The 27,608-nt window shown below is 47.7% G+C and overlaps 1 protein-coding gene across 33 annotated transcripts in view; it reads left to right on the top strand.

Annotated features, from left to right (window-relative positions):
* Nucleotides 1-27,608, top strand: part of LOC149347687 (uncharacterized) — a 99,276-nt gene that overhangs the window by 20,086 nt on the left and 51,582 nt on the right. For 13 of the 33 annotated variants that reach the window (XM_089587312.1, XM_089587316.1, XM_089587315.1 and 10 more), the window contains exons 1-2: nucleotides 20,676-20,776; nucleotides 26,221-26,391. In XM_089587312.1, coding sequence (XP_089443438.1) covers nucleotides 26,287-26,391 — 105 coding nt within the window. In that variant the 5' untranslated portion in view covers nucleotides 20,676-20,776; nucleotides 26,221-26,286. Of the gene's footprint in view, nucleotides 1-940; nucleotides 1,076-1,806; nucleotides 1,956-6,514; nucleotides 6,627-10,840; nucleotides 10,936-12,561; nucleotides 12,695-13,565; nucleotides 13,645-18,577; nucleotides 18,747-20,675; nucleotides 20,777-26,220; nucleotides 26,392-27,608 lie in introns of those variants that run through there. The other 20 variants (XM_089587293.1, XM_089587292.1, XM_089587294.1 and 17 more) reach the window with 10 other exon arrangements.

Raw genomic sequence — 27,608 nt, 5'->3', positions numbered from 1 at the left:
ACAGCGTCAAACTTATGCCGCAGGCCTTGACAGCTCTTCGTGAGCGCCGGGACTCTCTACTCTTCACCGAGACGTTTAAACCTTTTCTCAAGGGGTCAGCTGAATGAGAGCTTTACTCTCTATTACCAAGACATGATACATTCTCATAGCGACCAGAAAAATTTGTCACTACGGAAGAACTTTCCTAGACGCGAGTCAACGGCCTGCGCTTAGGTTGTCGGCCATGCCCGCCGTGCTTTTTTAAAACTCCTTCTCGATAGCCTCTCAGCTGAGCCGACCACTGTACTTGGTGAGATCCGTGCTTTTAGTGTGCTCTTTTTATTCGTATTTTCTATCCTAAATTTTCCCACTTGCAAGACGCAATAAGATGGTTATATCTGCAACCAAACAGAATTCAGAGAGGCTAAGCTCTTTCTATTCCAAAATGCAGACTCTGTAGTTCAGAATACGCAGAGGCATTCAAAGTCTTGACGCTCCACACATAAAAGCAAGACCGAATAAGCGTATCCAAAGCACCGATCTCATCAAGAGCAGTGGTAGGCTTATCCGGGAATTGAGACGGAGACAGTTTATAGTTTATAGGTTTCTATTAGCTGCTCGTATGTAATTATGGGAACATGGAGTCCACAAGATAAGAAAAAATATATAGAAATCTATATCCAGTTAGAAATCTTTATCTTGTCTGTGTGGAGTCCTTAATCATTCCACAATATTCCCATACGATTTCTGTACAGTGTAAAATATGTCATACGCGCTCTCCATACGCGTTTTTCGTCTATTTTTTACCGACTCCATATGCATCATACTAACTCCACAAATTCTCTAGAAACATACGGAAATTTTCAGCTAAGTAACACTCTCCAGACGCACATGTCTAGTCTTAATATGTGTTGCGTGTTGCGGTAAGGTGGACGCTGCATTCTGCTTCATCTATTCGCAGACAGGAATGTGCCTACAACCTGTGTTTGGAGCTGTCATCGAAGCCAGCCAGGTCGTTTTGAAGTTTTGAATCCTGCATCGAACCATGCACCCTGCTTTGCTTCTCTTGCAGCCGTCGCCATACCACTGACACGAGGTTAGTGATATTAACAGCAATGTTTTCGCAGTGCTATCTCAACTAACTTGACCATCTGCCTAGCTCATAGAAGAGTCGTTCTGGTCATATCACTGTGCACAAAGTTGAAAAATTTAACTGCCTGGCGTGTTATCTGAACTGCTTGTAATTGTGGCTGGCAGTTGTGTAGAGGGGTGCATTTACAGTCGGGAACCATATAAAGGGGGAAACAAACTTTTTGCACGAAATTGCTAAGTTTCTGGCTTTTCTTCCACTAAATTTGAGAATAACTTTTCGATCTTATACGCTAAGGAGAAAACTTGTTAGACAAGAAAAAAAAACTGTGCTCGCCACATAAAATAATGTTTTTCACGACTGTACACGTTCTGTAAACTGTGGAATTATTCGCTCGCCTCTGCCGGTCTCCTCGCGAACATGTTGTGCAAGGTGTCGCTCTCGAGCTAGCACTTAATTACTCGCGTTTCGCAGAACCATGGACGCAATGTCTTGTACTTGCCACCAACAACTTCACCCTATAACCACCGCTTTTCATCTCATTCGGCCTAGACACCCCCCTTCCCAGCATTCCTAGCGCAGCAAAGCTGCTCTGGCAGTGGCTGGAAGCTTAGCATGCCCACATAACTGCGGCCGTTCACCTTCGCGAAATTCTTGTTAGTGCGGTTCGTAGATACCTGTAACTACCGGCAGCACAACTGCATATTCAGTGAATTCAGTTTGATTTCCAATGGCAGGATGCCCGTCACCTCCTGGTCCATCTCAGTGTGACCGGCCGCCCAACACCCGACATCCCCGGAGCCTGAGCCCGAGCCTGACCTGAGTTCGTGTGGAATACCTGCGCCGCGTGCGCGTGTTGGTGGTCGTCACTCAGTCCAACAGACGGGTGAGAACTTAAGACATGAGCATGTTCAGGAAGATCCGTAGATGATCCTTGGATCATCTTATTATAAATTCCACAAATATGGCACAACAGAGCGTGACATTTTCATTTTTTTTCAAAACTCTTCCATCCTACTGACGGTGGGGGCCAAAATGGCTCTCATGTTAACGCCAGAAACTGTTCGAAGCTTAGAGCTGTTGGTGACTTCGCGCTACGGCTACATAAAGCCGTGGTGTCACTGTGATAGCCATAATATCGAAATAGACGACTGCGCGGCAGGACTCTCCCTGGCTCCCTCTTCCGCCTAGTGCATGCCTCTTCATTTTAGTTTTATCGTCGTAACAACGCGACTGATGATTTGGCCTCCATTTATATAGCATCCATTATTCCATACATAAATGTAAAAATCAGTCGTAACCCTAAACGACGGTCAAGAGTGAAGATGAATCCGTTGAGATGTAGCATAGAAGCCTTGTTGGTTGCCCGCCCCGCTGGAATGGGTTTAAATTAGGGCTCCTATTTTCGCGCTATTCAGGGGAAAATTTTGAATTCTAACACATTTCGCGGAACCTCTTGACAGCAGCCACAGTCTCTTTTTGTTTATGATATTGCTTGTTTGGAGATGTGTTATAATGGCCGAATAATACGAATGTGATAATTTGCTCTTTAAGAATTTCATGGAATCCCAGAATATGGGAGACAAACGAAGTCCTGCCAATGCCTTGACAATCTCGCATGCTTCCACATCCGCCTAATACAATTCGGGCTAGACGAGCTAAGCCTCTGGTACTCATGGTAACATGAGACAATTCGAGTTATTGGCGCCCCTACAAAGCAATTTCACAATACTTGCTGGGGTATAAAGCTATAGTGTTTCTTTGAATCAACTGCTTCAAAAAGCACCTCGCTGGATATTATATGGGACCAGGTTACGCATATATCACAAGCATTTTTTCTGGGCCCTTTCAAAGACACTGCGAGAAAAAGCCACCAATATTAACGATGCCAAGAAAGAGCTGATACAAACATAAAAAGATGGCAGTGCAGGTCGTTAAATATAGAGAAAATTGCCATGAGGTATAGGGAAGGGGAAAAAAGGTGCGAGCGAGCACAGGACTCTGCAGCACGAAACACGGACCGCAGCAAGATGTTTGGTTTGGTTTATGGGAGGGGGGTGGGGGTGGGGGGGGGGGGGGCGATTTACGCCTCAAAGCGACTCAGGGTCTGTGGGACGCCGTAGTAAAGGGCTCGAAACATTTCAACCACCTGGGGTTCTTTAACGTGCACTGACATCGCACAGTACACGGGCCTCTAGAATTTCGCCTCCATCGAAATTCGACCACCGTGACCGGGATCGAACACGCGTCTTCCGGGTCAGCAGGCGACAGGGTGCCATGGTGGCCGACGCTGCGCGAATGCCCGCATGCGTCCACGCTGGAGAGGCTTAGCGCGGGGTATGGGGCTCAGAATCTAAGGCTTTCCAATCATAAAATCTGCACTTTTAGTTGAGGTGCATTACTTTAGTAAACCAAGTGGAGAAGGGAGACGCTGAATCCGGCAGTAATAACCTTGCGCAGCTGATGAAGAGTGGCCGCACATAGGTAGCCACTACGCATCACCAACTCTCCTTGTGAGATAGTCGTACCTTGGTTACTTTCTGACGAGGACACTCACAACGGAGCCGAGCAAGGCTTTATTTATGCGCATTTGGCCAGATCAGACTACTGTTGCGCGCCTACCGTGTGCACTGAACAGTTCCTTCTCAACTAGCAGAACTGTTCCAACGTCATCCCAGTACTCCCTACCTCCTGCTACACTTTTTGTTCTAGGCATCTGCCAATTTGATGATATCCATTTGCTTCCTTCAGATATATTATAGAATACTGTAATGTCAATATATCTTGTAGGGAAAAAGATGGTCGGAAACTGCAGCCAGCTGCGACAGGAAGCACGGCGAACTGCAGAGGTTGACAGTGCCGACAAGCGAAGGCGTCGAGACGGGATAAAGATGGCAGTGCGGTCGGAAGTAGAGTCACAGTTAACGGAGATCAAGACGTCGTCAGCCGCAGTAGGTTTGGCGCTCGTGGTTGTAGTAACACCCAATGGGTCTTCGCCGAAGGGTACAACAAGTTCACTTTGGCACGAGTGCAGTTGATGACAACGTTATGTTCAGAGAGAAAAACCCCGTAAGATGACATCTTGAGAGGACCAAGAAAAGCCGCCATAAGTGGCGAATTTGCGACGCGAAGCGAAAAACCAGCCAGCGTCGTCGTATATTTTTTTTGCAGTTGGCGGTACAGTTTCTCGCTCAAGACAGGTTCAACAGCGCCGATGTCAGCCCTGTACGCAGAAACTTGCTTCATATTCGACGGAGAAAGTCGAGGCCTTGAACAGGACAGCTCATTCCTTTGCCAGATCAAGCCCTTTGTCCCTAAGGAGATTTCTCGGACACTCTCGCTTGTTCCCCCTGTCCCGCCTGCACGTTCTCGGGCGCAACTGTCCGCGGCGCTACCATCGGTTTTCTTCCAGCCTCGCGTTGCAGCGCGGTTTACCTACAGTGAAGCCGTCAAACAATCTCACCAAGAACCTTTCGTTTCGTTTGACCTCCACCATGTCTACCTTGTTTCCTCCCGCCCGACTGACACCTCAGCGTTTGTACCCATGGCGCAAGACGAACAGCCTCCCTATTTGTTACGACTGCTACATTGTCGCCAACGTGATGAGCCCCATCCGCCGCCGGGCCCTGCCCCCAGTTGCCGCTGCCAACCCTCAAAGCCTTCTTCTACATCCGTCCGCAGCGTTTTCAGCACACCCCGTACCTCCACAAAGATAAAACGGGCTTTATCTGCAGCAATATATCTGTTGCGAAGGCTGGGCACAGAAGTCAAAGACAGGTCCGGCTGGAACATTTGGCACTCTCGTCTCGCGGCGCGTTTCCTGTGCCGCTGCAGCTGCCGAACATCTTACTCTTTACAACTGAAGTACACCTATCTTCCAAAGACTGGCACAGAGTTCTCGCTCAATGTTCTGTGGAAAGGGAAAACTGAGAGCTAGAGATGTAAAATTTTTAGTGGCATGAAATAGAGAGTTCCAGCTGAGGCCTCGATTAGGTATTCGGTGCCTTTTTTATTGCAAAGGCATTGTATGGCTCGTCGCCAACAGAACCGGGTGGTGTTTGACGTCACGGTGGCATAACAGAAAAAGAAAATTTCTTCCGAAGACGCGCAACTGAAACCAGGACTTAAATTTGTGAGGCCAGCGTGCATCCTATAGGCCAGAAAACATCTTCTATTCCTTTACATAGGCCACAAAACCACGTTGCTTCTTGGAGAACAAAGGTGCACTTCTTGCATATACGTTGCCTTATGACTGTGTGTTAATAAGTAGGTGTGTCATTAGAAATGAAGAGAGAATAATGAATAAGCGAGTAAGCAATACACCGGAAATAAAAATAGAAAACGATGATCTCGCATCCAAACCGCGTATGTAGTCTTAAGTGCCCTTCGTACATGTTTTTACGAAACACGCCTCAACAATCTTATGTGCCGTTTTCGCAGGAGGCTGTCGGCTATTCACTGCGTAGCAGTCGCCTTGTTCCTCCTGAACTTGCGGCGTCTATGCATGCTGCACGTACTGCCGGAAAACGGCTGAAAGTATAATGGGTGGTACCAACTACACACTGCTCGTTACACTTTTTTGCCCAGGGCCACACATTCTTGCTTAACTAGTGAGCGCCTTTTTAACGAGCACCTTCTTGTCTAATGAGCACCTTCTTGCTTAACTAACGAGAATGGAGCGCTGTGCGTGGTGAACACTGTTGCGCGACTACATTCAGCAGCATTCGTGCCCACAGCTGCTGGTCTCGACGATGTGGCGAAATTGGTTTCAGGATCCGCGCGAGACGTTGGCAATTCTCTCCTGGAATCACACACTCGATGACCAGCAAGCAATAGAGGAGCAACATAAAATTCACTTCAATGTTTGACGGTTTATGCTTTATATACGTCTTCACAAAGATTACCGACGAGAGGTTGTTAACGAGTTTGAAAAATATACTCTCGCGTTGCTTATATGAAGTAGTCAATACCACACAGAAATCCATTTTAGTGCGTGCCCGCGTGCATGCATGTGTACGTTGACCTCTGCAAAACGCAGGGCTCAAGTGTAAAACGTAATGGCCGGCTAGCTCGTAAAATCCACCATAATATCGAGCCAAATGACTGAAATAAACTCATAGCCTAGAGTAGGATTGTTGGCTGCATGCACTTTTCATAGTACACTAAAGCTATTTCCCATGTTTGATGTCCGTCTTGCAATAAACAAACTCTTCGGACGACCGAACTACCCAATGGGCCGGACAAGTGTTTTTCTGCTATTAATTGACACGAGCGTCGTAAGCACACCTAGTTTGCAGAGCGCGTTCGCGTAAATAGAAACATAACGTTGCTCACTGGTTGCACGCTTACTGTGGTTGTCGGGTGTGACGTGTCTTTGCTATTCAGTTCGGCTGGAAGAGATGCGGTGTGCGTTGACAGTTCGCGACAAGCTCCCCTCTTTCACAGCCACCAAGCAGCCGTGACGTTTCGCCTAATCAAACCTACACATGGCCGGAAGCCTTGGTGGTTCCAAGTTGCTGCCATCATCGTCGCAGCCTTCCTCACGCTACGCAGATGGGTGAGCGACTGTTGAGAGCTAATGTGGTTTTTCAGCGCAATTTTATTCGAATACGTATGACTGGGGCTCTTAGCAATTTTTCCACAGCAGAATATTCTGAAATTAGTCAAGGAACCCCTTAGGCTCCTTGCAACATTCTTATCACAACATCAGGATTCGATGATGCCGCACAGTGCCTTTCAGGACCGACGAGGGACGGTGGGACATTTTTTCCGCAAACCCCTAACATGGCACGTAGCGTATATTGCTATCCTACCCTTATCCTTTCTTACTATCGCTCACGCCTGTATACTGAGCGATGTCAGTGCACATTAAAGAACCCCAGGCGCTCGAAATTTATGGAGTTCTTCACTACGGCGTCCCTTATAGCCTCAGTCGCTTTCGGACTTGAAGCCCCCATAAACCTCAACCTAAACCTACTCTGGCTCTTTCCTCTCTTTCCCTCTCCCTGTCCTTTTACTCCCGTTTGCCACAACTCAGTTGCTTCATGTTTAGATGGTAAATGCCGCGGCTGACATCTTTGCCTTCCATTGTTAGTTTTATTTATATATAGTTACTAACAACAAAACAACTAACTAATGCTCTCTCCTGACAGTTTTGTATTTGTGAGTGTGGTAAGAAAAAAGTTCTATTCAAACCACTAAGACAAGCCCCATGGTGTTAATCTTTCTTAATCCTAGCGAAGGAAATGTTGTATTAAAGTGAGCTGCTTATGTACAATGTGTGCATAATTATTTTCTGAAATTTTTGAGAATACAATTTATACCGTATGGCCGTTTTATCGCGTAGGTTTTAAATGCAAGGCTGAGATAGTGCGCGGATAACTGACTCTGTGAACCGCCTCGCCACTAAATCCAATTAATTAAAGATTTTGGCTGGTTCACTTAGAACCCGTCATTGCGGTAGCGATTTAACTATATCCTCAAGCATGTGCTAAGATGATTCAACCCACTGGAGTGGTCCAGGAATGCGGTTTCATGGAAGTGTTGTGCATTGCAATGTCACTGCAAGTTATAGAATCCCAAGAGGTAGGGATTTTAATCGAGAGTTCTTCACTTCAGTATCTCTTAAGTAATTGTTAGGCATTTCGGTTATTTTTTTGAGATTCGACGGACTTTTTCCGCTGCTTGTTTGAGAACATCTTTTTTTTTTTGGCAGATATCTTCGACGAATGAACTACCAACTGCATTCGGGGATTTCGTGTCGCAATCCTGTGTGGTCAGAAGTCACTTAGTCTATCTCGGCGTTTGCGCACCATGAAGAGTTTACTTAGAAGTATTTAACGTGTGAATGCTGGAAACGGGGGTGTGCTTAACGGGTCGCTACAGTCGTTAGAAAGTAACCCAAATTAAGTTCACTTCTACGAGCTAGGCTGACATGTTATTGTCGGCTTGCCGCGCCGGATTGAGTGAGACGGCGGAGCATGTTGATGGATGTGATGGAAGTGCCACTTAATCGTCGCGGTAGCCAGAACATATTTTTTTTTTTATTCGAGCTGTTTGCCATCAGGCATAATGAAAAAGGAAAGAAAGTTATAAAAATGAGTGCAAACAAGCCTCGCTTAAAAAGCGGCACAAGTTCGTGATATAGCGATTATCTAGAGTCCACTTGGTATAGTCGTCTGCAACGTCCCATCGCAGGCCAACCTTTCTTAGTAAACGTCGTCTCACAGAAGCTGTAGCCGGGCAAGTCCACAGCAAGTGTTTTTCATCACACTGGTCGGGCGCAGCACCACAATGGGGACACTTGTCTGTCACTTCGTAACGTTTGTCACGCCACCGATGACGCACACAAGGAGTCAGAGCCGCTCCTGCCCGAATCCGGCGCACAGATACCTCCTCCTCCCGAGTAAGACTCCGGGGGAGAGGGTACGAACACGGAGGAATTAGAGCGCGTGTTCGCTGACGCAAAGACTGTTTCTCGGAAACATGGGACAGGAACGGATCTGAGGGAAGAGGGGAAGGTGGCGGGATATCGGATGTGTCAAGGTGTGTCATTGCATCCACATGAATATTATGCGGATCCTGGGCATGCCCGCGAATCCAGTGTATACGCACAGGACAGGGGTATTTTGTGCAAAGTTGGTGAATGGATTGTGTAACTTGGAATGTGCGCCGGACAGCCTTAAGCTGCTTAAGGGCGGCAAGGGAGTCGGTGTAAATGTGTACAATATCGAAAGTAGGTACGAGTGGAAGGGAAGCAATGGCATTGTGTATCGCCTGAAGCTCCAAGGCCAGGGGGGAGCAAGTATCCGTGCTATATGTAGCGCGGGAGTTCAGATGAGGATGTGAGGGACTGTAAACTGCAGTAACTCCCTGCACTGCTGTGTGTGATGCATCGGTGTATATTATGCACCCTGAAGAAAGATGAGCGGCTGATATCGGCGTCGAAGCAGAGGGGCGATTGTCTGTGAGCTGACAGTATGACCATGGGGGAAGAGTCTGTAAACGATGAAGCTGAAGCGACATCTTGCGTGCTCTGTTTGCCTCACGCTGGTCGATAAGTTCACTCAATGTATTAAGTTGAGCGTACTCTTGCAGAATGGGTATGGGTGTGATACGCGGAAGATAAGTTATGGCGCGCATAGCCTCCCGATTGATTGATTCAAGGGAGTCCCACTGTCGTCGGGTGAGGCGATGAAATTGCGCTTGGTACACTATTCGCGGCTGAAGGATGGAGCGCACGAGCTGACGGGCAGTATCAAAACGCGCTCCGCCAGAGCGCATAGCTATGCGTCGAATCAGACCAAGAGTAGCGTGAGCCGATTTACGGGTCGCGTTTAGCCACGGAGTCCCAGTCCCAGATGTATGAAGTAGAAGACCTAGCACACGCACACTTTCAACTTGAGGAATTCGATAATTATATTTGCACCGCCTATACACAGTTTCGTGTGAGCTTGCAGTTAATAAACCTGCTTAGCCAGCTAACTGTTCTAACTGGATGATAATAGTGAATGAGCAGGTCTTAGCCATAACTTCGGATGAGGTTGTGGTGCTCTCCGCTCTGCAGAGGCGCGTAAGCAAGGCGAGCAATACCTCAAATCTCACAATTGCGCTCTTAATCTAACATTACAACCCTCGCATCGCGCCTCTGGCTTTCCTACGTTATTTTGAACTGTGAATGTAACCCGTACTCGACAGCTAGCCAGCTGTGCCTCGGACGCTGAGAGAGAGAGAGAGAAAACTTTATTTACAGAGGAATTCGGGGCACGCCCCAGGGTCCCCGCACGACCCCACTGCACTCAAGTGTTTATGTTCCGAAGGTCCATAACACTGGCAGCACGGCCGGTGGCGATGGTCTGCACGGCCGGGTCCTCCGAGCGCAGCAGGGTCTCCCAGTCCTCCCAGGTCTTGAGGTTCTCTAGGTCCCGCGGGGGAGGGCCCGCCGGGCAGAGGGAAATGATATGGAGGGAAGAGGCGACGGGTTCTGGGCATAGAGTGCATGCCGGAGTGGGGAAGGACGGATGATAATGGGCTAGGGTAAGGGGTGAAGGGAGTGTGTGTGTCTGTAGTCTGCGCCAGAGTGTTGCGTGTTTGTTATCTAGGGAGGGGTGGGGCGGGGGGTAGAGCTGGCGTAAGGCCCTGTGCGCCTGGGTCAGCTCACTGAATGAGTGCATGCGCTCCTTCGTGAATCCCCGATCAGAGGCCACCTGAGCCCGGTTTAAAGAACCTCGGGCTAAAAGGTTGGCGGCCTCGTTTCCGGGATTCCCGGAGTGCGCGGGCACCCATATCAGCTCCACTTGGCGGGGCGGGGGGGCATCGGGCGAGTCCAGTATGCCAAAAGCAGGGACATGGACTCGGCCTCGAGCAAAATTTAGAATCTCAGTTTTAGAATCGCTTAAAATGTACCGGGCTTCCGTGCGGGTTATAGCAAGGGCAATGGCGGCTTGCTCTGAGAATACTGAGCTTTTTCGGTTAAAACTGAATTTCAAAAACCGCATTCGGCTTACATTTATTGGTGCCTTTTGGTTTAAACCGAACAGTCAAACCACTACTTATAGCACATGTGTCGCTTCGGGGCGTTCAACCTCGCGATTCTCAAATTTCGAAGAGGGACTGCAACATGATTCTTGTTCGAACAAAAACTTTCAGTAAGCCTGTAGCTCGCGAAAAACGAGCCACAAGAACGAAGGTTTTTATACATTGCGCAGTTCCGACCGCTTGCAGAATCTTTGGCCGTTTATCCCGTATTTTTGTATTTTCCTCCACTTTCAGCGTTCGGGAGCCGACCACCAAGCACAGCCGATGCGAGCCGTCCAAGGAGCCGATAACCCGGCTGTCTACACGCATTCTACTACGCCGTTCCCAAGGTTAACCATTTTGTTCATATTTTGTGGAATTGCGTTGCGAGTGAACGCTGGGTCTAAACGTGCTCAGGAAAGAAAAAAAAAACGCCCGTCCGTTTTTCTGTGTGGTTTGTGTAGAATTTAGCGCTGTTTTTTTCTTTCCTGAACACAATGTCACACCAACTAGCCCAGCAAAAAGTACTGTTACACGAACTATAGTCTAAACGTGTGCAAGAGCTTTTTGAATAGGGTCAAGGGTCAAAGCATAGAGTACCTGTGGGCTGGTTACTGGACAAGAAAAACCTCCTCAACCACTAAGGTTCGAATATTCAGATGCTGGACGCGCATTTTCCGCTGTTGTCTACGAAGACAGGATAATCCTCCTGAAAAAGTGATAAAAAAAAGCTGTATCATGGAAAACTTAATAAAAGCTGCGTCATAAAATTTTATAGAAATAGTATACACATGTCAGACAAGGTCGTACACTGTCTAAAATTTATATTCTTGTATTTGTAGGACAAAATGTGTATGAAGTTATTATTGAATCATACAGATTTTTTTTTTTCATTTTTTTAAGAGAAGTTCTTATTGGGTTCGTAGGTTCTTGAACCTTTAGAAACTCATTTACGCATCAAGTCGCACATAAGCATCGCTCAAGAATTTCTCAGCCTTATCCAAAGATACAAAGATCTTGTACAATAATGTAATACATATATTTTTAAAACAAGAGAAGGGAAATGAGGGGCTCGTTTGACACGCATATAAAGGAAGCCAACACCCACTGAAACCATTGCACATTGGGGAATTTTTCCTTTATTTATGGCGTTGATCCATGGGAGAATGATAATAATAATATCAAGACCCTGTACGTGGCTTGGCCTCTGAAACGTTGAGTGCGTTCTGGACACTCGGTACTCACCCTGCCGCCCTGGAGAATGGTAGTTAATGATTGATTCCGAGAGTTTGCTCACCCAATGAACGCTGCGGCCTATTCCTGCAGTGCCGCGTGTCTGCCATAACTTTGTCAGCGTTAATGCAGGCAGGCCACATCTCGCTCATACCACCCACCTTCCTCAAAGCGATAATCAGGCGTCTACTGGCTCACCCAGGGAGCCAGTTATCTGCACTTCCTTTCCTAAAAAATCATCGCAGTCAAAAACGTCAGCGCCAACGCCAATGAACACAATGAACGCCGACGGCCGATCATCGGTTTCGAAGCGCAGCTAAGGTGTCCACTCTCCTAGGGGGCCTGTTCTGCACTTTGCTTCCCTTTGCTTTATTTGAAGCTCAAATAAAAGTGCAAACCCCAAGCGCCCCGAAGACTATAGTGAAGCTTACGCTTCGAAAACAACCATGCCACCGGTGGGATCCGAGCCCACGACCTCTGAATTTCACGTCCGGTGCTCTCCAACTGAGCTGTGGAATGACAGTCCAATCTCCGGAATTGACAGCCGTCCAGTCCACTTGGTTATTGTCTTTGATCGGCAAAATAATTCCAGTATTATTCTCCCATGCATCGACACCACAAATAAAAAAATGATCCCCAGGTAGTCGAACTTTTCGGAGCCCTTCACTAGGGCGCCCCTCATAGCCTGAGTTGCTTTGGGACGTTAAACCTCCATTCCGAGTCGCGTTCGTTCCTATTGCCAGATGGAACCCCAGGCTTAGCCTCTGCGAGCCGCACTCTTCGCCGAAGCCGTCGACCACCGCTGCGATGGCTGAGGAATCGCAAGCACAATCCTCTGACCACCCGGCAGGAGCGTCGTTGAGCAGTGAGTGTCAGGTATATTAATTTCATTGGTGACCGAAGCTAAGAGCAGTGAAAAACGAATATTACTTTTCCCGCTGTCGAAAAACCATGCAACCAAGGGAGCTTTTTGTGTACGTGTGTTGGTGCGCACTGGCTCCGAGTTTATAAAGACTTTCGGCTCGCCAGAACGCGTAAAGAACACGTGCCGAATACATAACCAGTTTTTAAGGGCAGAATGGAGGAATGATCACTATGCTGTTGGTATTGCTAAAACCACTACAGGTGGCAACCACTTGCTGTACTGTGCCCTCAGGGTCATACTGTGAGCCCATTCGGCAACTTTTTTTTTTTCAGCGATACTGCGATAGTTACTAACGCGCCCGCAAATGATCATGATGGTCTCTACAATACATCCGTTATCCTTGGAGCAGGAACTTTGAGACTAACGTTAAAAGTATATTGTGTGTGGTTAAAAGCAAACCACATAAGCGGGGCATGTAATTTACGGAACCGCCGTGGCGTCGATGGAAATAGCGGTGCTCAGTGCGCCCTGCCCCACCACCTGCCCTGTCCTCCACCTGCCCCAATCGCTTTGTAACTTACAAGAAAAAATTAGGTAAAACACATCAAAATAAAAACCTGCTGAGTGGACCTTTCAAAACATTTAATTCGACAGAGAAAAAAAAGCAGCACGTAACAGTAAAAAAGATGCACTATTCGGAAGCCGCGACGAATATTTTGAGAACTCTGCTAGAACGTGAGCTAACACCTTAACTTCTCAGGCCAAATAAACCAGTAAGAAATTGGCATTCCCTATATGCACACGATGGCTGCTCACTAATAACCACCAGGCTCACTCTCCTCTCTGCACTCTCTCTCTCTCTCTCCCTTTCTTTCCAGTGCATGGGAGGCTAATGAGACTCAGTTTTATTCTTCCCCAGTACTATACACACTGCGGACTGGAAGACGTTCCCGTGGACACCGTAAGTGCGTTTTCAGTGGCATCTAGCTAAGACTCGATGGACAAGTAAATCGTTATCCCTCGGTTAGCTCCCTCGTATTTCTCGCTCATCTGTAGCTCCACTACCCCTCAGGCCTGTAATCAATGTGCTTTAATGAGCAAATAAATTTAGGAAGTGGGTAAGCGCTGTCGCAGCTTAGCCAGGACAGTGTTCATTTAAATGTTTGTGGGAAGTCATTGTGTGGACCTAGAGTCCGCGGTGACGCTTGGTTCACAATTACCCCCAGATGCAGGATCGTGTGACTCATTTTGCCCGTTTAACTACCGGCACATTTCTAAACTGCACATGTTGCGAAATACTGCAGCATTAATTTTGAAGTGTAAAGAGTCTTCTCCATCCAATTCCGCATGGTCCTCAACCGTCGCACCGAAACTCTTCATGGTTTAACTCAAAGACCAAAGACCGAGAACCTGTCCATGATTTTTATGCACTTTTCTAAAGCGTTCGGTGGGGGTTCCCACGTCAGATTGCTTTACACGATAAACCACCTACTTGGCGATGACCCTCTTGTTTGTCGGACCGTTAATTTTTGTTAAATTGCTCCGAGAAGGTAGAATACAATGTCCGCGTACTTAAATAGGAGAAGGAAGAGGTGCCTGCTTTATCTACAGCCGGCACAAATGGTCGGATTCACCTACCACACTTCTCTCACTCCAGCCTCACAACCCTCAATATCAGAGCGAGGACTAAGTGCCTAAGGTTTTTATATCGTTGTACACAGCGCGGTTGACCTGAGCCCCACACTTCTGCAGCACACGGACCCGACATAAGCAGGCCTTCACACTAGAATTCATTTCTTGTAACAATATCTTTAGCTGTTCTCTAGTTTTATGAGTTATGGGGGAATAGAAATGTTTAAACCCTGCACTTAATACGCAGCCTGGTCACAATGCACGGTAAAGGCCTTTCACATGTCTCGCCTTTACCAACTGCAGCCATCGTATCTCCGCAAGCTTCTTAATCTCATCCACTCACCTAACTTTCTCCTGTCCCCCGCTATGCCTCGAATAATTCAGAAATTCATTAGTGTCATTTAGAAATAATTTCGAAAAAACAGCTGGGACCGCTACTTATTTTTGCTTAGGACCTAGTTTTGTTAACATTTGTGATGTTTAAAGTATTGTAAATGCCTGTTCACCGTTTTTTCGTGGTTTGTCATGTGACATGCGACTCCCATTGCACTTCGTTTTTGTTTTTGTGACCACGTGTCTAGTCCTGCAATCCTTCGTGATTGCAGCATTCTGGAGTAAATAAATGTGGTAGAAGCGCTTCTGACTAGCAGGTTGTGATTGTGTCAGCAGTCTCCAAATGGAATAAAGGAAGGTCGGAAAGGCGCAGAAGGGGCAGACTGCTGCTGAGAGTGCTTCTTCACTCTCTGTTTGCGGAACTGTGACAAACTGAAAATAATGACGACACAATATACATGGACACAATTATCATACTGTATACAAATCAAAATGCCAGCCCGGCTCCCGCGGTCGAATTTCGATAGAGGCTTAATTCTGATTACTGATCTGTGATCAGGAGTCAGTGATCACCCATGATCCCTAACTCTGCTGGCGGAGGTCTTCAGCGCATCCTTTCGCCTTCTACGAAGGACGTGTGAGTGACTGTGACGAAATGTCACGATACTTTATCTCTGTAGCCATTGAAAAGCGCTGGCTCTGTAATATTTTTGTTTAGATCCTTTCGTACTGGCCCAGTGTGGTCGCATGAGCAACTAGCTCAGTCTGTACCTGCAATTCCCAGTTTCCTCGAAAATTTCGCCATTCGGCTGCATTGTTTGTCTGAGCTCTTCGAGGGTGTTCCTAGGCAAAGCCATGTAAGAACATGTGCGCGATGGCCACAGCGAGGCCCTGGAATGATTGTAGTCAGCACTGGAGCCTTTAGAAGTTGTCTGGCAACTTTGCGAGAATCACCATCAAGGGCTTTGATCGGTACATACCAAGCCAGTCTTTAAGCTCTTGTCACTCAGCCGTTGGCTGCAACTCCACTAGCTACTGCGAGCATGTGAAAGAGATGCGGAGCGAGCAATTTACAGTGGTTGTGAGGCTTAGCGTCTTCGATAAGTTTTAGCAAAGGCCGATGGAAGCTTACGGCAATTCTCCGAGTTGAACCCACGAATACTGAGATAACCAGTGCCACACAGCCTGACGAAACGGTGTCATGGCGTTGACTAACCGCCATGTTCGGTTAGCACATAAGAGATAGGCGAAATAAAACATCGTAGCTCTGCTCATTTTTATCTTTTTACGAGAATTATGGCGCCATGTATGTGACGGGTACTAAGCATTTCGTTACTCCCTCTACGGTCTGATAGCTATTAGTAATAATCAGCATTGCGTTTCTTCGCCGACGGCGTTTTGTGCACGCTTTCCCCCTTTCGCTATCAGCCTTCCAGAAATAGCCTAATCAATGCCACCTGTAGCCAGTACCATGAAAAGAAATGCTGTGGTGACCAGATGCGCAGTAGTTGAAGGCTGTGTGCGAGTGCACACCCACATAGTTAATGGAAGATTGTCAGAATACCACGATTCTTCTCTTCGCCACTTGTTTTGGTAGATTCATGGCTGCCCCTGGCCTGAGATTCTCAGCATTGCAATCGCATCTGCGGTTCTCTGTGGATCTGCCTTCGTAATGTAATAATTATTAATGGGGATTTAACTTCTGCGTCGTTGGCACATGTAACGGAGAACCACGAACGTCGAATAAAGCTTGGTAGCTCCGCGGCGACGGTCGAAATTCGATGAAGGCGAAATTCTTTAGAAGCCCGTGCACTATGCGACATCAGTGCACACTAATGAAACCCAGGTGGTCATAATTTCCGGAACCCTCAGCTATGGGGCCCCTCATAGCCTGAGTTGCTTTGGGACGTTAAACTACCATAAACCTAAACCTAAACCGTTAGAAATAGCTTCAAAAACTCGTTCGATTATCTAAAGAAGCCGATTATCTAAAGAACAATATAGACTGTCATAGCTGAGAACCGCTAATTTAAGTGAAGATGAAATAATAATCTGCCCCCAATAAAAAATATCGACATAAAAAGGATATCATGTTGGAACATCTATGATATTTATGAGAAACTATGTGTGCTTCCCATCATCTGTATTGAGCTACGATAGTCGTTATAACGAGTCAGCACAGGAACACTGGACGAATTCTTGCAAGCTATAACCCTTCACATGCATTTGAAAGAGCCTTTTTATCTATACCGATATGTAGGCGGTCCCATTTCAAGCTATGGCTTCAGGGCTTCCTAGAGCATATAATTATGGTATACCGACAAGAAATAGGAAATGCTCTGATGTAAGCGTTGTTATCTGCTTGAGTACTCAACAATACATTTTCGTATAGGTTAAGAAGGTTTTCACCATAAGTTACATTAGTCTTTAAACGCATCCGTATACATATTGTTGCTTTGTTACAGCGAAGGCGTTCCTCCGCTCGTGGTACATCGGTGCTAACGACGGATTGGCATGGTTCAGAAACTTCAGCACTTCAACCTGAAGCAGGAATGTCAGTTTGCAGCTATTTTACTGTAACTTATTTGCATTACTAAATTTCAACGCGAAAATATTTAGCTCCGGGGGCATTGGGCACAAGAGTAGCGCATCTGTTCGTCGGTGCTAAACAGTGTTGTGTTAAACACTGCCTATATGCCCAGGATTGACGCCGAAAAAAAAAGAGGAAAAAAAAAGAATCGGTGTACCACTCAGTTTCAGTTCAAAACTCTAAATGCTTGCCTTATCTCATATTCGCTCTAAGCCAGTAACTCATCGATGTCTTGCCAAGCAGCTCGTGTAATTGGCCCAATCAATATTCTAGTCCTACAGTGGACTAGAGTGAAGCCATCTAATCTGATCTATTCTAATGCAGTCCAATCCAATCGAGTCCAGTACAATTCAGTCCAGTCAGGCCGCCGTTCATGTGCACCGCCGTCGACACGGACGGCGCGAGATCGCGAAGCAATGTTAAGCCGCTGGTGGTTGGCACAGCTACTGCTTTCTAGCGACGTGAGTCGAGCCTAATCTGCCAATTAACTGTTCTGCTGCTTAGGTTGTTCCTAGTTTGGGAATACCCTTTGTCCATTGCCACTGCAGCATATGAACGAGCTGGGTTCACTAACTCGCGTATTTTTTACGACGGACTTTGGTCGCTCAAGGAGACGTGAAACAAAAAAACGTGACGTCGCCGCTGAAAGCGAAAGGCGCGATAAATATGCTCGCACCGATCACAAAATTGCTGGTAGTTAAAGGGTAATTGCATGCTTAAAAATCAATGAGCTTAAAGGGGTCGAATGTGTGAAACTTGCAGGTAAAGCATATGAAGTCCTTTTGGGCTAGCGTTTTAAGTGGTGACGTAATCGACGACTAAAATTGCAGCCTTCACGCTTCTCGGCAGCGTACAGCGCCAAGTGGGGGGCGCATAATAACGTTATTGAAGGTGCTGGTACATATCCAACACATAAACACTTACTGTGAAAGAAAAAAAAAGCAGTCCCCGAAGGCAAAGCCTGCCGAGAGTTTTTTGGCAGCATCAAACTAGGCACGGCGGGGTGTGGTTGATGGCAGTCATAGTTTGAAATCTTTCCTTCTGTGACGTCGCACCAAAGTTATGCACTCTCCCCCAGAGCTTTGAGGAGAAGCCTAATTCACTCCTTGATTACGTCACTATTCTAAATGCTTGCGGAAAAACTCTTAGCGTGCGTTACCTACTGCCAGTATAGATTTGAATCTTTGAATTTCGCGGAACTCTCAAAACGTGGTGCAGTTGCCATTTAAGGTGAAAAAATTAGTGAAGGCTTTGCTTTTTTTTGCACTTCGGTAAACACAATTGCGCCTCACAACTTATTGGGACCTGTTCCTAACCGTATTTATCGCGTTCTGTGCAGGGATATTGGACGCAGATACTTCGTTGTCATGGAGAACTGGCAGACGCATCATGCCTCATGTCCCTGCGTGTTTCAGTCTCGGGTCTCACGTGGAGCGAGATCGAAGGCGCAGGCGGCATGCCACGTGGGGCGTTGCTCGAAGCAGCCCGGTACGAGGAATATTTCCTGGTTGAGATGCTGCGGCAACGCATACAGAAAATAAGGAAAACAGCCAATGTTAATCGTCTCGCATCCTGGTGGTCAGTAGAGCATGCATAGGCCGTTTTCTCATTTCTGGTTGATAAATAGACTTCGTTGTATGTAGGGTCATTTTTGTTTTCACATTTTTATTTATTGTTTTGTTTTCCTTTCCTCAGAAGCGGTGGTGAGGTTTACATACTGATTTGAGAGCCGTCAGTGTAGACCCAATGCTTTAACTGTCACTTTGTGCGTCACTCGAAAGGATTATGTTTGCATTATATAGAGAGTTTGCATTAGAAAAGTATAGATGGTGTAAAATAGTGTTTATACACTTCCATTTCTTTATTTGCGGTAAAGTGTCTCCGAGTGGGGCAGTGTATATTTAAGGTGAGTATTTCAAGATTTGTGATCAAATGGCTTTGCCTTTCGTTTGGATAGGGAGTGTATTTGATTTGATTGGAAAGCAGTGAGTTGGCGCTGCGAATCTAGCGCAGGTTATAATACCGCTGCCTGAAAGGCCGCATGCAAACACTCTGTAGAATCACTTTTAACGCGAGACCATTATTACGCCCATGTCGCAAAGATTGTCCGCGTCGCCGTTGGCTATCGTTTCAAGCCTCGGTGCCCGAGCACGGAAAGCAAATGTGGCGCCTGTCAAGCAGGTCACGTGACCTTGTGACGTCGTTCCAACTTCGCTACCATCAAGGTCGTTACCTGCCCACCGGACTGTGAGCAAACTGCCCGTCCTGGCAGGTGCCATTTAAACGGAGGACTGATCGAGAGGGGTTGCTCGGGAAGAACAACCTGGGTCTCACAAGGCACCTGCCATCGCTGGGCAGTGGCGCATCGCGTAACCGCTGCGCCTGAAGGGGTATGAAGACTACCAGCGATCTATGAATGTAAAGTAGTGAGCGAGAAATTCCGTATGCATGGACATTAACTTATTACGCTCTAGCGTCGTACCCTTGAAGCGGGGCTTGAGTGTCCCCTCCGATATTTTTTCGCGATGTTCAGGGTCAGCTCATCTGCCCAGGAGCCGCTTTCTACCATCGGGAGTGAAAGTAACAGACGCCCTCGGCCTCCAAGATTCGAGCCGTGCCACTCTGCGTGGGGGCGCTGCCTAACAAAGAATTTGTGGTGTCGAAACGAGCCCACCGCACCGGTCTGAACATAGAAATGTTTTCACAGGTGACACCCCCACGTAAAGTGTCACGGGCTGGAACTTGAAGCAGGGGTCTGTTACTTTTGCCCTCGACGGTACTCGAGCACAAATGCTTACAGGACTGTAGTCAATCTAGGCATTGACTCTAAGGAGGATCCAGTAACTCGGAGTAGAAAGAGGTTTACCTCCGAGTGCTCCCTCTCGTGAAGGCACTCAGATCATCCTGATCAGGCCTCCTTTCTCTTGCCGGTGGGTCATCAGTAGACGGTTATTCATTTTTACTGACGTTGTCTGGGCAGTCATTTGTGCTCTTATTTCGCTGTCTGGCTTTTGGCGCAATGCGGGAAGCTTGCACATGTGGTTTGCTTGCCAAGAGCGGCATCGCATCTTCGCTGACGTCACAGCTTCTGGACTGTGCGCGGAAGTTTCCGTTCTGCTTCAGTGTTTTTGCTTATGCACAACTATTTTTTTTTTGTATTTGAAAACAAGTATTTTAAAGATGTTTAAATTTCCTGCGAGAAAAAAAAGGGCAGAACTAACAGCATGAGCAAATGTATAAAGTGAGTATAAGGGCTTTCTCGTACTCTAATTTGAAAGCCCTCGGCAACATAAATCAACCACTGAAAAATTACTGCAGTTGCTATTTAAGCAGCCCCAAAGCAAGTGCGGTTCGTTCCGAGTAACATTGCAGTCTTACCGTCATTGGTAATGTTTTTTATGTGTGACAAATTCTCAGGTACGATTTACCCTATGCAGGGGAGCCGAAGCCCCGCTTCTTCGTGTGAAACATCAGCGTCGCTCATGGACGCCCCCTCTGGGAAACTGTCCATCCCATCATTCGTTCCACTACAGTCCCGGTGAGCAATCGTTTCTTAGTACAAGCGAACAGTGGTTGGGATTTCAGCTCTAGCGTTCTGACGCCCGAATTATTTTATTCACCTCACAACTTGCCGATAATGTTCATAGCGCGAACAGCATAGCATCGATGCTCAGCGTCGAATGACGAACATGAAAACGAAGGGTTTTTTTACAGCTACTTGTTGAGTTGTTGTGGTAACTAGCAAATGAGACTAAGAAGCAGGAGGTGTCTATAGCGTGCTACTGTGCCTCAACAAGGAATTCAGAAAACTTCAAATTTTTACAGAAAAAAATTGGCTCCGATTAAACCTGGAGTGACGAGATAGCTACAGCTGGCCGAGTGGAACTCGCTCAGTCGAATTGCAAAGTCAGTCTTTCTTCGCTCCGTTTCGCTGGGCGTTCCTTCTTCATCTTCGCCCCTGGACATGGATTCACTCTCCCCTTCTCACCTCCTCCACTCGGTTTCGCCGACTCCGGCAGCTGCTCCGCACCACGTGACCAACCACGTGACCAGCTACTGCACGGAACGGTGGCTACCAAGGAGGATATATAAAACTTGCTGGAGTGGAGGGGGCGCTTGTCAAGTGAAGCCGGCCGCCGCCATCTTGCCAGTGGCAGAAAGCGCGCTTGACGCCGGCTCGCGCTGCTGCTGTGGCGCGCTGTTTGAGTGCAAGCTGACGCGACGGGCATGCAAACACCAACGGTTTGATAATGGTTGCCTCTTGCGTTGCCTACGGATGTGCAAACAGGCTGAAGAAGGGTTGTGGCCTCACATTCCACCTGTAAGTACACGAAAACGTGTTCAATTGAGCCCTACGCGCGCGTTGTCGAGCGGCGCAAACTGATGTGGTAGATGTGTGCAACAAATAATAGTGCCTAAATTACTGGCAGGTTTCCAAAAGATCCCGAGCTGCGGAGCCTGTGGGAGCGGGCCGTCTCCATCTTGAATTCGTCTCCATCTTGACATCGTCTCCATCTTGAATTCAACCACTACTGTAGCCATGGTAGATGCAAAAAGCACGGTCACTGACATGCGCAGGTCATCAGTCCTGCAGCCCGATGACCACGACTACACACATCGCATTGACTGGCCCGAAAGTCTTTCTGCTTTTGTCGGTGCCGTGGTGCCATATATAGCAGGCTTCATTGTGCGAAAACTTAGTGCAACGACAACATGCGATCAGTGCATCACAGCCCTGCACTCTGATGCGCTTGCGCCTTTAATTAAGCAGAAGAGCCGGGGTGGACTTGCTTCGCCGTCGCAAGACGTCATTGGCCTGTGTGAAGCAGTTGAGAAGGGGCTGCGACGGCTGCAGGCTGAATGTGATGCCATTACAACGGTGCTGGCAAGGGCAAAACACCTTATCTTGGAAGTCCTGGGTGTGTCCTCAGAGAAAAAGTGGTTCCAGAAACTGGAGGAGCACATCCTTGACTTCGATCCGCTTGACAATCATATATCTACAATTTGTGCAAAAAAATCGCTGAAGAGTACGTGAAAGTGAGGATACACCACATGACAAAGGAACGAAATCGGGAATTGATCAAGAATAAAGTCAGACCAGTTCTGTCAAGGGTGATTATCTTCAATCACCAGTAGGTTGCCTCTCACCATTATTTTTACTGTGCGTCTGATTATTAAGCTTTTTTTCCTTAATATTTGTTCAGGTTAACTGCTTTCTACATGCCAGTTGGCTGCTGATGGATGAAAAATAAACATTTACAACCCCAACCGCCTGCTTTCATTGTTTTGTAAACGCGAGCAACTTCATAGGCAGCGCGAAGAAGCACGAGCGCGGTTGCGCACTGCTGCTTTTTGCCACTGGCAAGATGGCCGCCAAGGCTTCACTCTCCCGCATAGGCGCGTATAGGCGGCTTCCACTCCAGCAAGTTTTATATATCCTCCTTGGTGGCTACGGCGCTGCCACGCTCAAGGCTCGCAATGCTACCATAATATAGGCGCGGGGCGCACTCACCAGCTGCGTTCTCTGACGTCACTCCGAGCATGCGCACAACTGACAAGGCGGGCGGCGCCTGCTCTGCCGTCAGAGCAGCCGCGAGGTGCGGGGCGTGCACACCAGCTGCGGGCTATGACGTCACTCCGCGCATACGCACAGCTGGCGAAGCGGTGGTGGCGCGGTTCAGCCAATACCTCCTAGAAAGACTTCAGGCCTGCGCGCTCCCAAATGTCACGTGAGCAACGTCATTTCCGGTAGGCGATCGCCTCTTCGAGGGTCGGGAGGCGCGCGCGCACGAAACGAACCGACGAACCCCGCAGTCGGCGCGCGCGGACCAGCGGCAGGAAGCCTGCCGTTGCGTGCATCGTTCTGGCGTTGTTCTGTGTTTCTGCACTGAGTGCGCGTTCCTGCGCATGATCGGCGCGCGTGGTGGTTGTGAAGGAGTGAAGTGCGGCTATCAGCATGCCTTACAAGTGCTGTGTGCCGAAATGCCGGGGAAACTACGACGAAGACTCGAAAATTCAAGTCTGCTCATTTCCGAAGGACGACGCCCAGCGGAACAAGTGGCTGCGTGCAATACCACGCAAGGATTACCAAGTTACAGCTTCTTCAAGGGTAAGAACTGCTTTAATTAGCTTTGGTTTGGTTTGGTTTATGGGGTTTAACGTCCCAAAGCGACTAAGGCTATGAGAGACGCCGTAGTGGAGGGCTCCGGAAATTTCGGCCGCCTGGGGTTCTTTAACGTGCACTGACATCGCACAGTACACGGGCCTCAAGAATTTCTCCTCCAAAGAAATTCTAGCCGCCGCGGCCGGGATCGAACCCGCGTCTTTTGGGTCAGCAGCCGAGCACCATAGCCACTGAGCCACCGCGGCGGCTTCGTTGTGTACCTTCATGCCCGCTTTTACGCTGCGCAAAGTTCATTGTCAGTGCGAGCATATTGAGCGTTAGGCCTAGAATCCGTTGTGCCGCATAGAAGGACGAGGCGACTCTCAGAACGCTTCCTACGGCTGACAAGCGAAATTCTTTCGTGTTCATATTAAGGCGCGAAAGCCTTTCATGCCTCATACTGTCCTTAGCAGACGCGTCGGCAGCCGTGTCGACAGACGCGTCGGCAGGAATGCCGACAGACGCGTCGGCAGCCGTGTCGACAGACGCGTCGGCAGGAATGTCGACAGACGCGCCGGCAGCCGTGTCGACAGATGCGTCGGCAGTAATGTCGACAAACGCGTCGGCAGCTGTGTCGACAGATGCGTCGGCAGGAGTGTCGACAGACGCGTCGGCAGGAGTGTCGACAGACGCGTCGGCAGGAGTGTCGACAGATGCGTCGGCACGAGTGACGACAGACGCGTCGGCAGCCGTGTCGACAGACGCGTCGGCAGGAGTGTCGACAGACGCGTGCACGTTAAAGAACCGTAGATGGTCGAAATTATCCGGAGTCCTCCACTACGGCGTCTCTCATAGCCTGAGCTGCTTTGGGACGTTAAACACCAAATACCATGTGTTTTCTGCGAAAAGTGTTCTTTCAGCCTGTGCTTGCATCAGGAAAGAATCTGCCAATACCAAAAAAAAACTACCTTGAGCACGTATACATAATTAATGTCTTTCGGAGACACATTGGTATCTTTTTGTGGTACAGTCCCCTGTTTTCGTTTTTGCAGGTCTGTGCGCTGCACTTCCATGAGAGCTTTATTAAAAAAAAACCGGCTATCATGACCCAAGGACTGGAAAGGTTATCTAGACTACTTTGCCGGTGCCACGACTGGTCCCTAGCGCTGTGCCTTCAATATTCAAGGATTGCCCATCGTACCTGTCCACACCACAGTGTTCCAAAAGAAGAGAGGAGCATGTGCTTGTTTGTATGTGGAGTGTTTATTGCTTTGATTTGTTCTCGCAGTGCCATATTATGGGAAGTAACCAAGTTCCTCATTCTAGTCGATTGCAATTGTTTTTCATCATATATGTTTTGTGCTTAACCGTATGTTGCTAAAAGTTTTGTGTTATTTTGGACTGCGAACCATGACTGCCTTCGTTTCCTTGATGTTTGTTGCAGTGACCTGTTCTACTGTATGTGACATGGTCTAAGTCTTAAGTGTGACCATGAGTACAATTTATGTTTTCATATTTAAAGGGTATGTTTGTTTTACAAATCTGTGGTTACTACCTGGCAGTTCAATTTTGTTACCTTGATGCTTCATTAGTTCTGTTTACTGTATGTATATTATATTGTCTTACATTTATTTATAGCGCCTTTCCATGCCCATGACCAATAAACCGACATTTGTCTTTTGATTGCCGACTAAATTTTGCCTCATTCTTGAATTATCAGCAAAGAATAAACTCCCCATGGGAGCAGTAATTGTAGAATGCTGCAATAGGCACCATTACACAGTTTGCACGAAGGTGACGATCGAGTTGCTGTTGCCTCCATCATCCCGAATTCACGTGACGCACGCCGCTGAAGCCGAAGCCAGCGAAGCGAAACAACTGCACTGCAGAATTCTCGCGTTTTCTATCAGTTATTCACTCACCTAGAGTATTTTGTCAATCTTACTTCTCTAAAGAGTGCACTGCAGCTGACCAGGCCCCTAGTTATTTCACAGCAGGCTCTTCCTTTCTTTATAAATGAGCGCACGCCTATCTTTTTGTACGCTTGCAAAGCGGTCGCACTCGCGCTTAATACAGCGGTTGATAGAGAGCGACTAAACCATCCTAAAAAAGCGACACCAAGCGCGGCGGAGGTAGCGAGCGACGCGGCCATCCGCCTACTGGATGTGACGTCACTCGCGCAGCGCGCAGGCCTCAAGTCTTTCTAGGAGGTATTGGTTCAGCGCGCAGCCGCGCTGACCTTTCGAAGCGGCTGGCGTAGTGTCTGCAAAAGGAAAAACACTTGAACCACAGTCCTAAAAAAGGAAAATGCAGTAGCAATTAGATTGTCTGATACAATGTCTACAATGAGTGTCTAATGCTGTTCTTGTGATTTTCGCGTCAAAACTCCGGATGGAACAGGTTCCATTGCCCTTAAAGGATATGCATGAGTCACTCCCTTCTAGAATGTTTGAGTACCTTCGTATGGTTACCTGTGGGACTATCCCACCCAGTAATCAACCTTTATCCACATTTGTCCATTTCACGCCGCCGCGCTGGCTTAGTGGTTATGGTGCTCGGCTGCTGACCCGAAAGACACTTGTTCGCTGTAATTATTTTTTGAAACTCCCACATGGGCCCAAATCTAGCCGAGAAGGCTAAGGACCCATATGATTCGCATGTATTTTTTTACTAGCTGTGATAATAAAACTGATCTGATTAAATTTTTTTCGATCCCTATAAACCTCAAGCTAATTGTATTCCTTATTTTTCTTTTGTAGCATGTTCCCCGCCCCCAAACTCCATAACAAAAACTGCGCCTGGGCTTAATAATGAAATTTTTTTCCTGGTCTCATCGGAAAATGAGCGACCAAGTGTGCACAATCATTCTCTTCTTGCAGTCATCGTTTCTGTGCATTCAGTGGGACGATGCCCGAACGGGGTCCGGGGAGCCCAGCACGAGTAACATGTCCGGCATCGGCGCTACCGAGGCTGGCAAGGAAGCGCTGCCGAGCCAGCACCAGTCCCGAGCGCCGCGTCCGCGATTCTGGCGCAGGCACCGAGCCGAGGCGGTAAGTAGCCGGGGACCACCACCAAGCAAAAAACACGCTTGTGCTTCTGTTTGCGCAAACAACTCGAACCATTCGACATAGCCGATGCATAGACGACAGCGCAGGACGATTGGCAATGTCGCCGACACCGCAATAGCTTGTTCAGGCTTACGGAAAGAACGTTACTAGTAATGTGTGAATGAATGCCGCCGCGGTGGCTCAGTGGTTATGGTGCTCGGCTGCTGACCCGAAAGACGCTTGTTCGATCCCGGCAGCGGCGGTTGAATTTCTTTGGAGGAGAAATTCTAGAGGCCCGTGTGCTGTGCGATGTCAGTGCACGTTAAAGAACCCCAGGTGGTCGAAATTTCCGGAGCCCTCCACTACGGCGTCTCTCATAGCCTTAGTCGCTTTGGGACGTTAAACCCCGTAAACCAACCAAACCAACCAAAATTTGTCCATTTTCTAGTCTGGGTCTAATTTTAGGGCTCCTTGGGAATTTTCGGGGGGAGGGGAAGGGAGCAGCTTCCAAATTTTGGGGGTCTTATGATTTTCTACTCGGTAGACTCGTCAGGTTTTCTACCAGGTTGCCACCTGCAACCATGGGCATGTTTTGACGTCACATGGTCGCGTGACCTCTCAATCCAATCAGCCAGTTATGAACTGCCACAGTGGGTAGGTTGTGAGGACGTCACAGGGTCACGTGACTTCACTCGGCCAGTGAGAAAATACTGTGCCAGAGAAGCCGGAAATTTTTTGTGGAACAATCTAAATGCGTTCGCATTAAAAAACCAAATAACTTTGAAGATTTCCTGCCTAGCTGTACATGCGAAGCAAAGATAGCTGTAACATATTCAGTCGGCTACGAGCCGCATGCAGTTGCGCATTTAGCCCACGATGCTCAATGTTCTGTACAACAATACTACTTCGTTACTGAAATATTTTTGCGAGAGTTAATTTTGGCCTGAGTCTGGAAACCCTGACACAGCTCCCCGAAGCTATAAGTGTTGCGTGTTACCGGTCGTGTTTCCAGCGGCAGGTTAATGTTGCCAGATTATTTTCCCAAACGCTGTAATACCATAATTTAAAAAAAACCTCAGATCCAAGAAATCTTCGAGCTAGTTTTTGTAAGTTAAGCTGCCTCAAAGTTGTGAGATTTAAGAGCCTAAAACTGTCCATTTTCTGGTGTGTACTTCGAGAGATGAACTACTTGCACCTCAGACTTGTGTGTTACATTTCGC

Source organism: Amblyomma mixtum, chromosome 4 (assembly GCF_055824585.1).
Source record: "Amblyomma mixtum isolate Tamu chromosome 4, ASM5582458v1, whole genome shotgun sequence".
In the NCBI taxonomy this organism is placed as follows: domain Eukaryota; kingdom Metazoa; phylum Arthropoda; class Arachnida; order Ixodida; family Ixodidae; genus Amblyomma; species Amblyomma mixtum.
The sequence above is the reverse complement of the archived record's forward strand: the minus strand, read 5'-3'. Positions and strand labels throughout refer to the sequence as shown.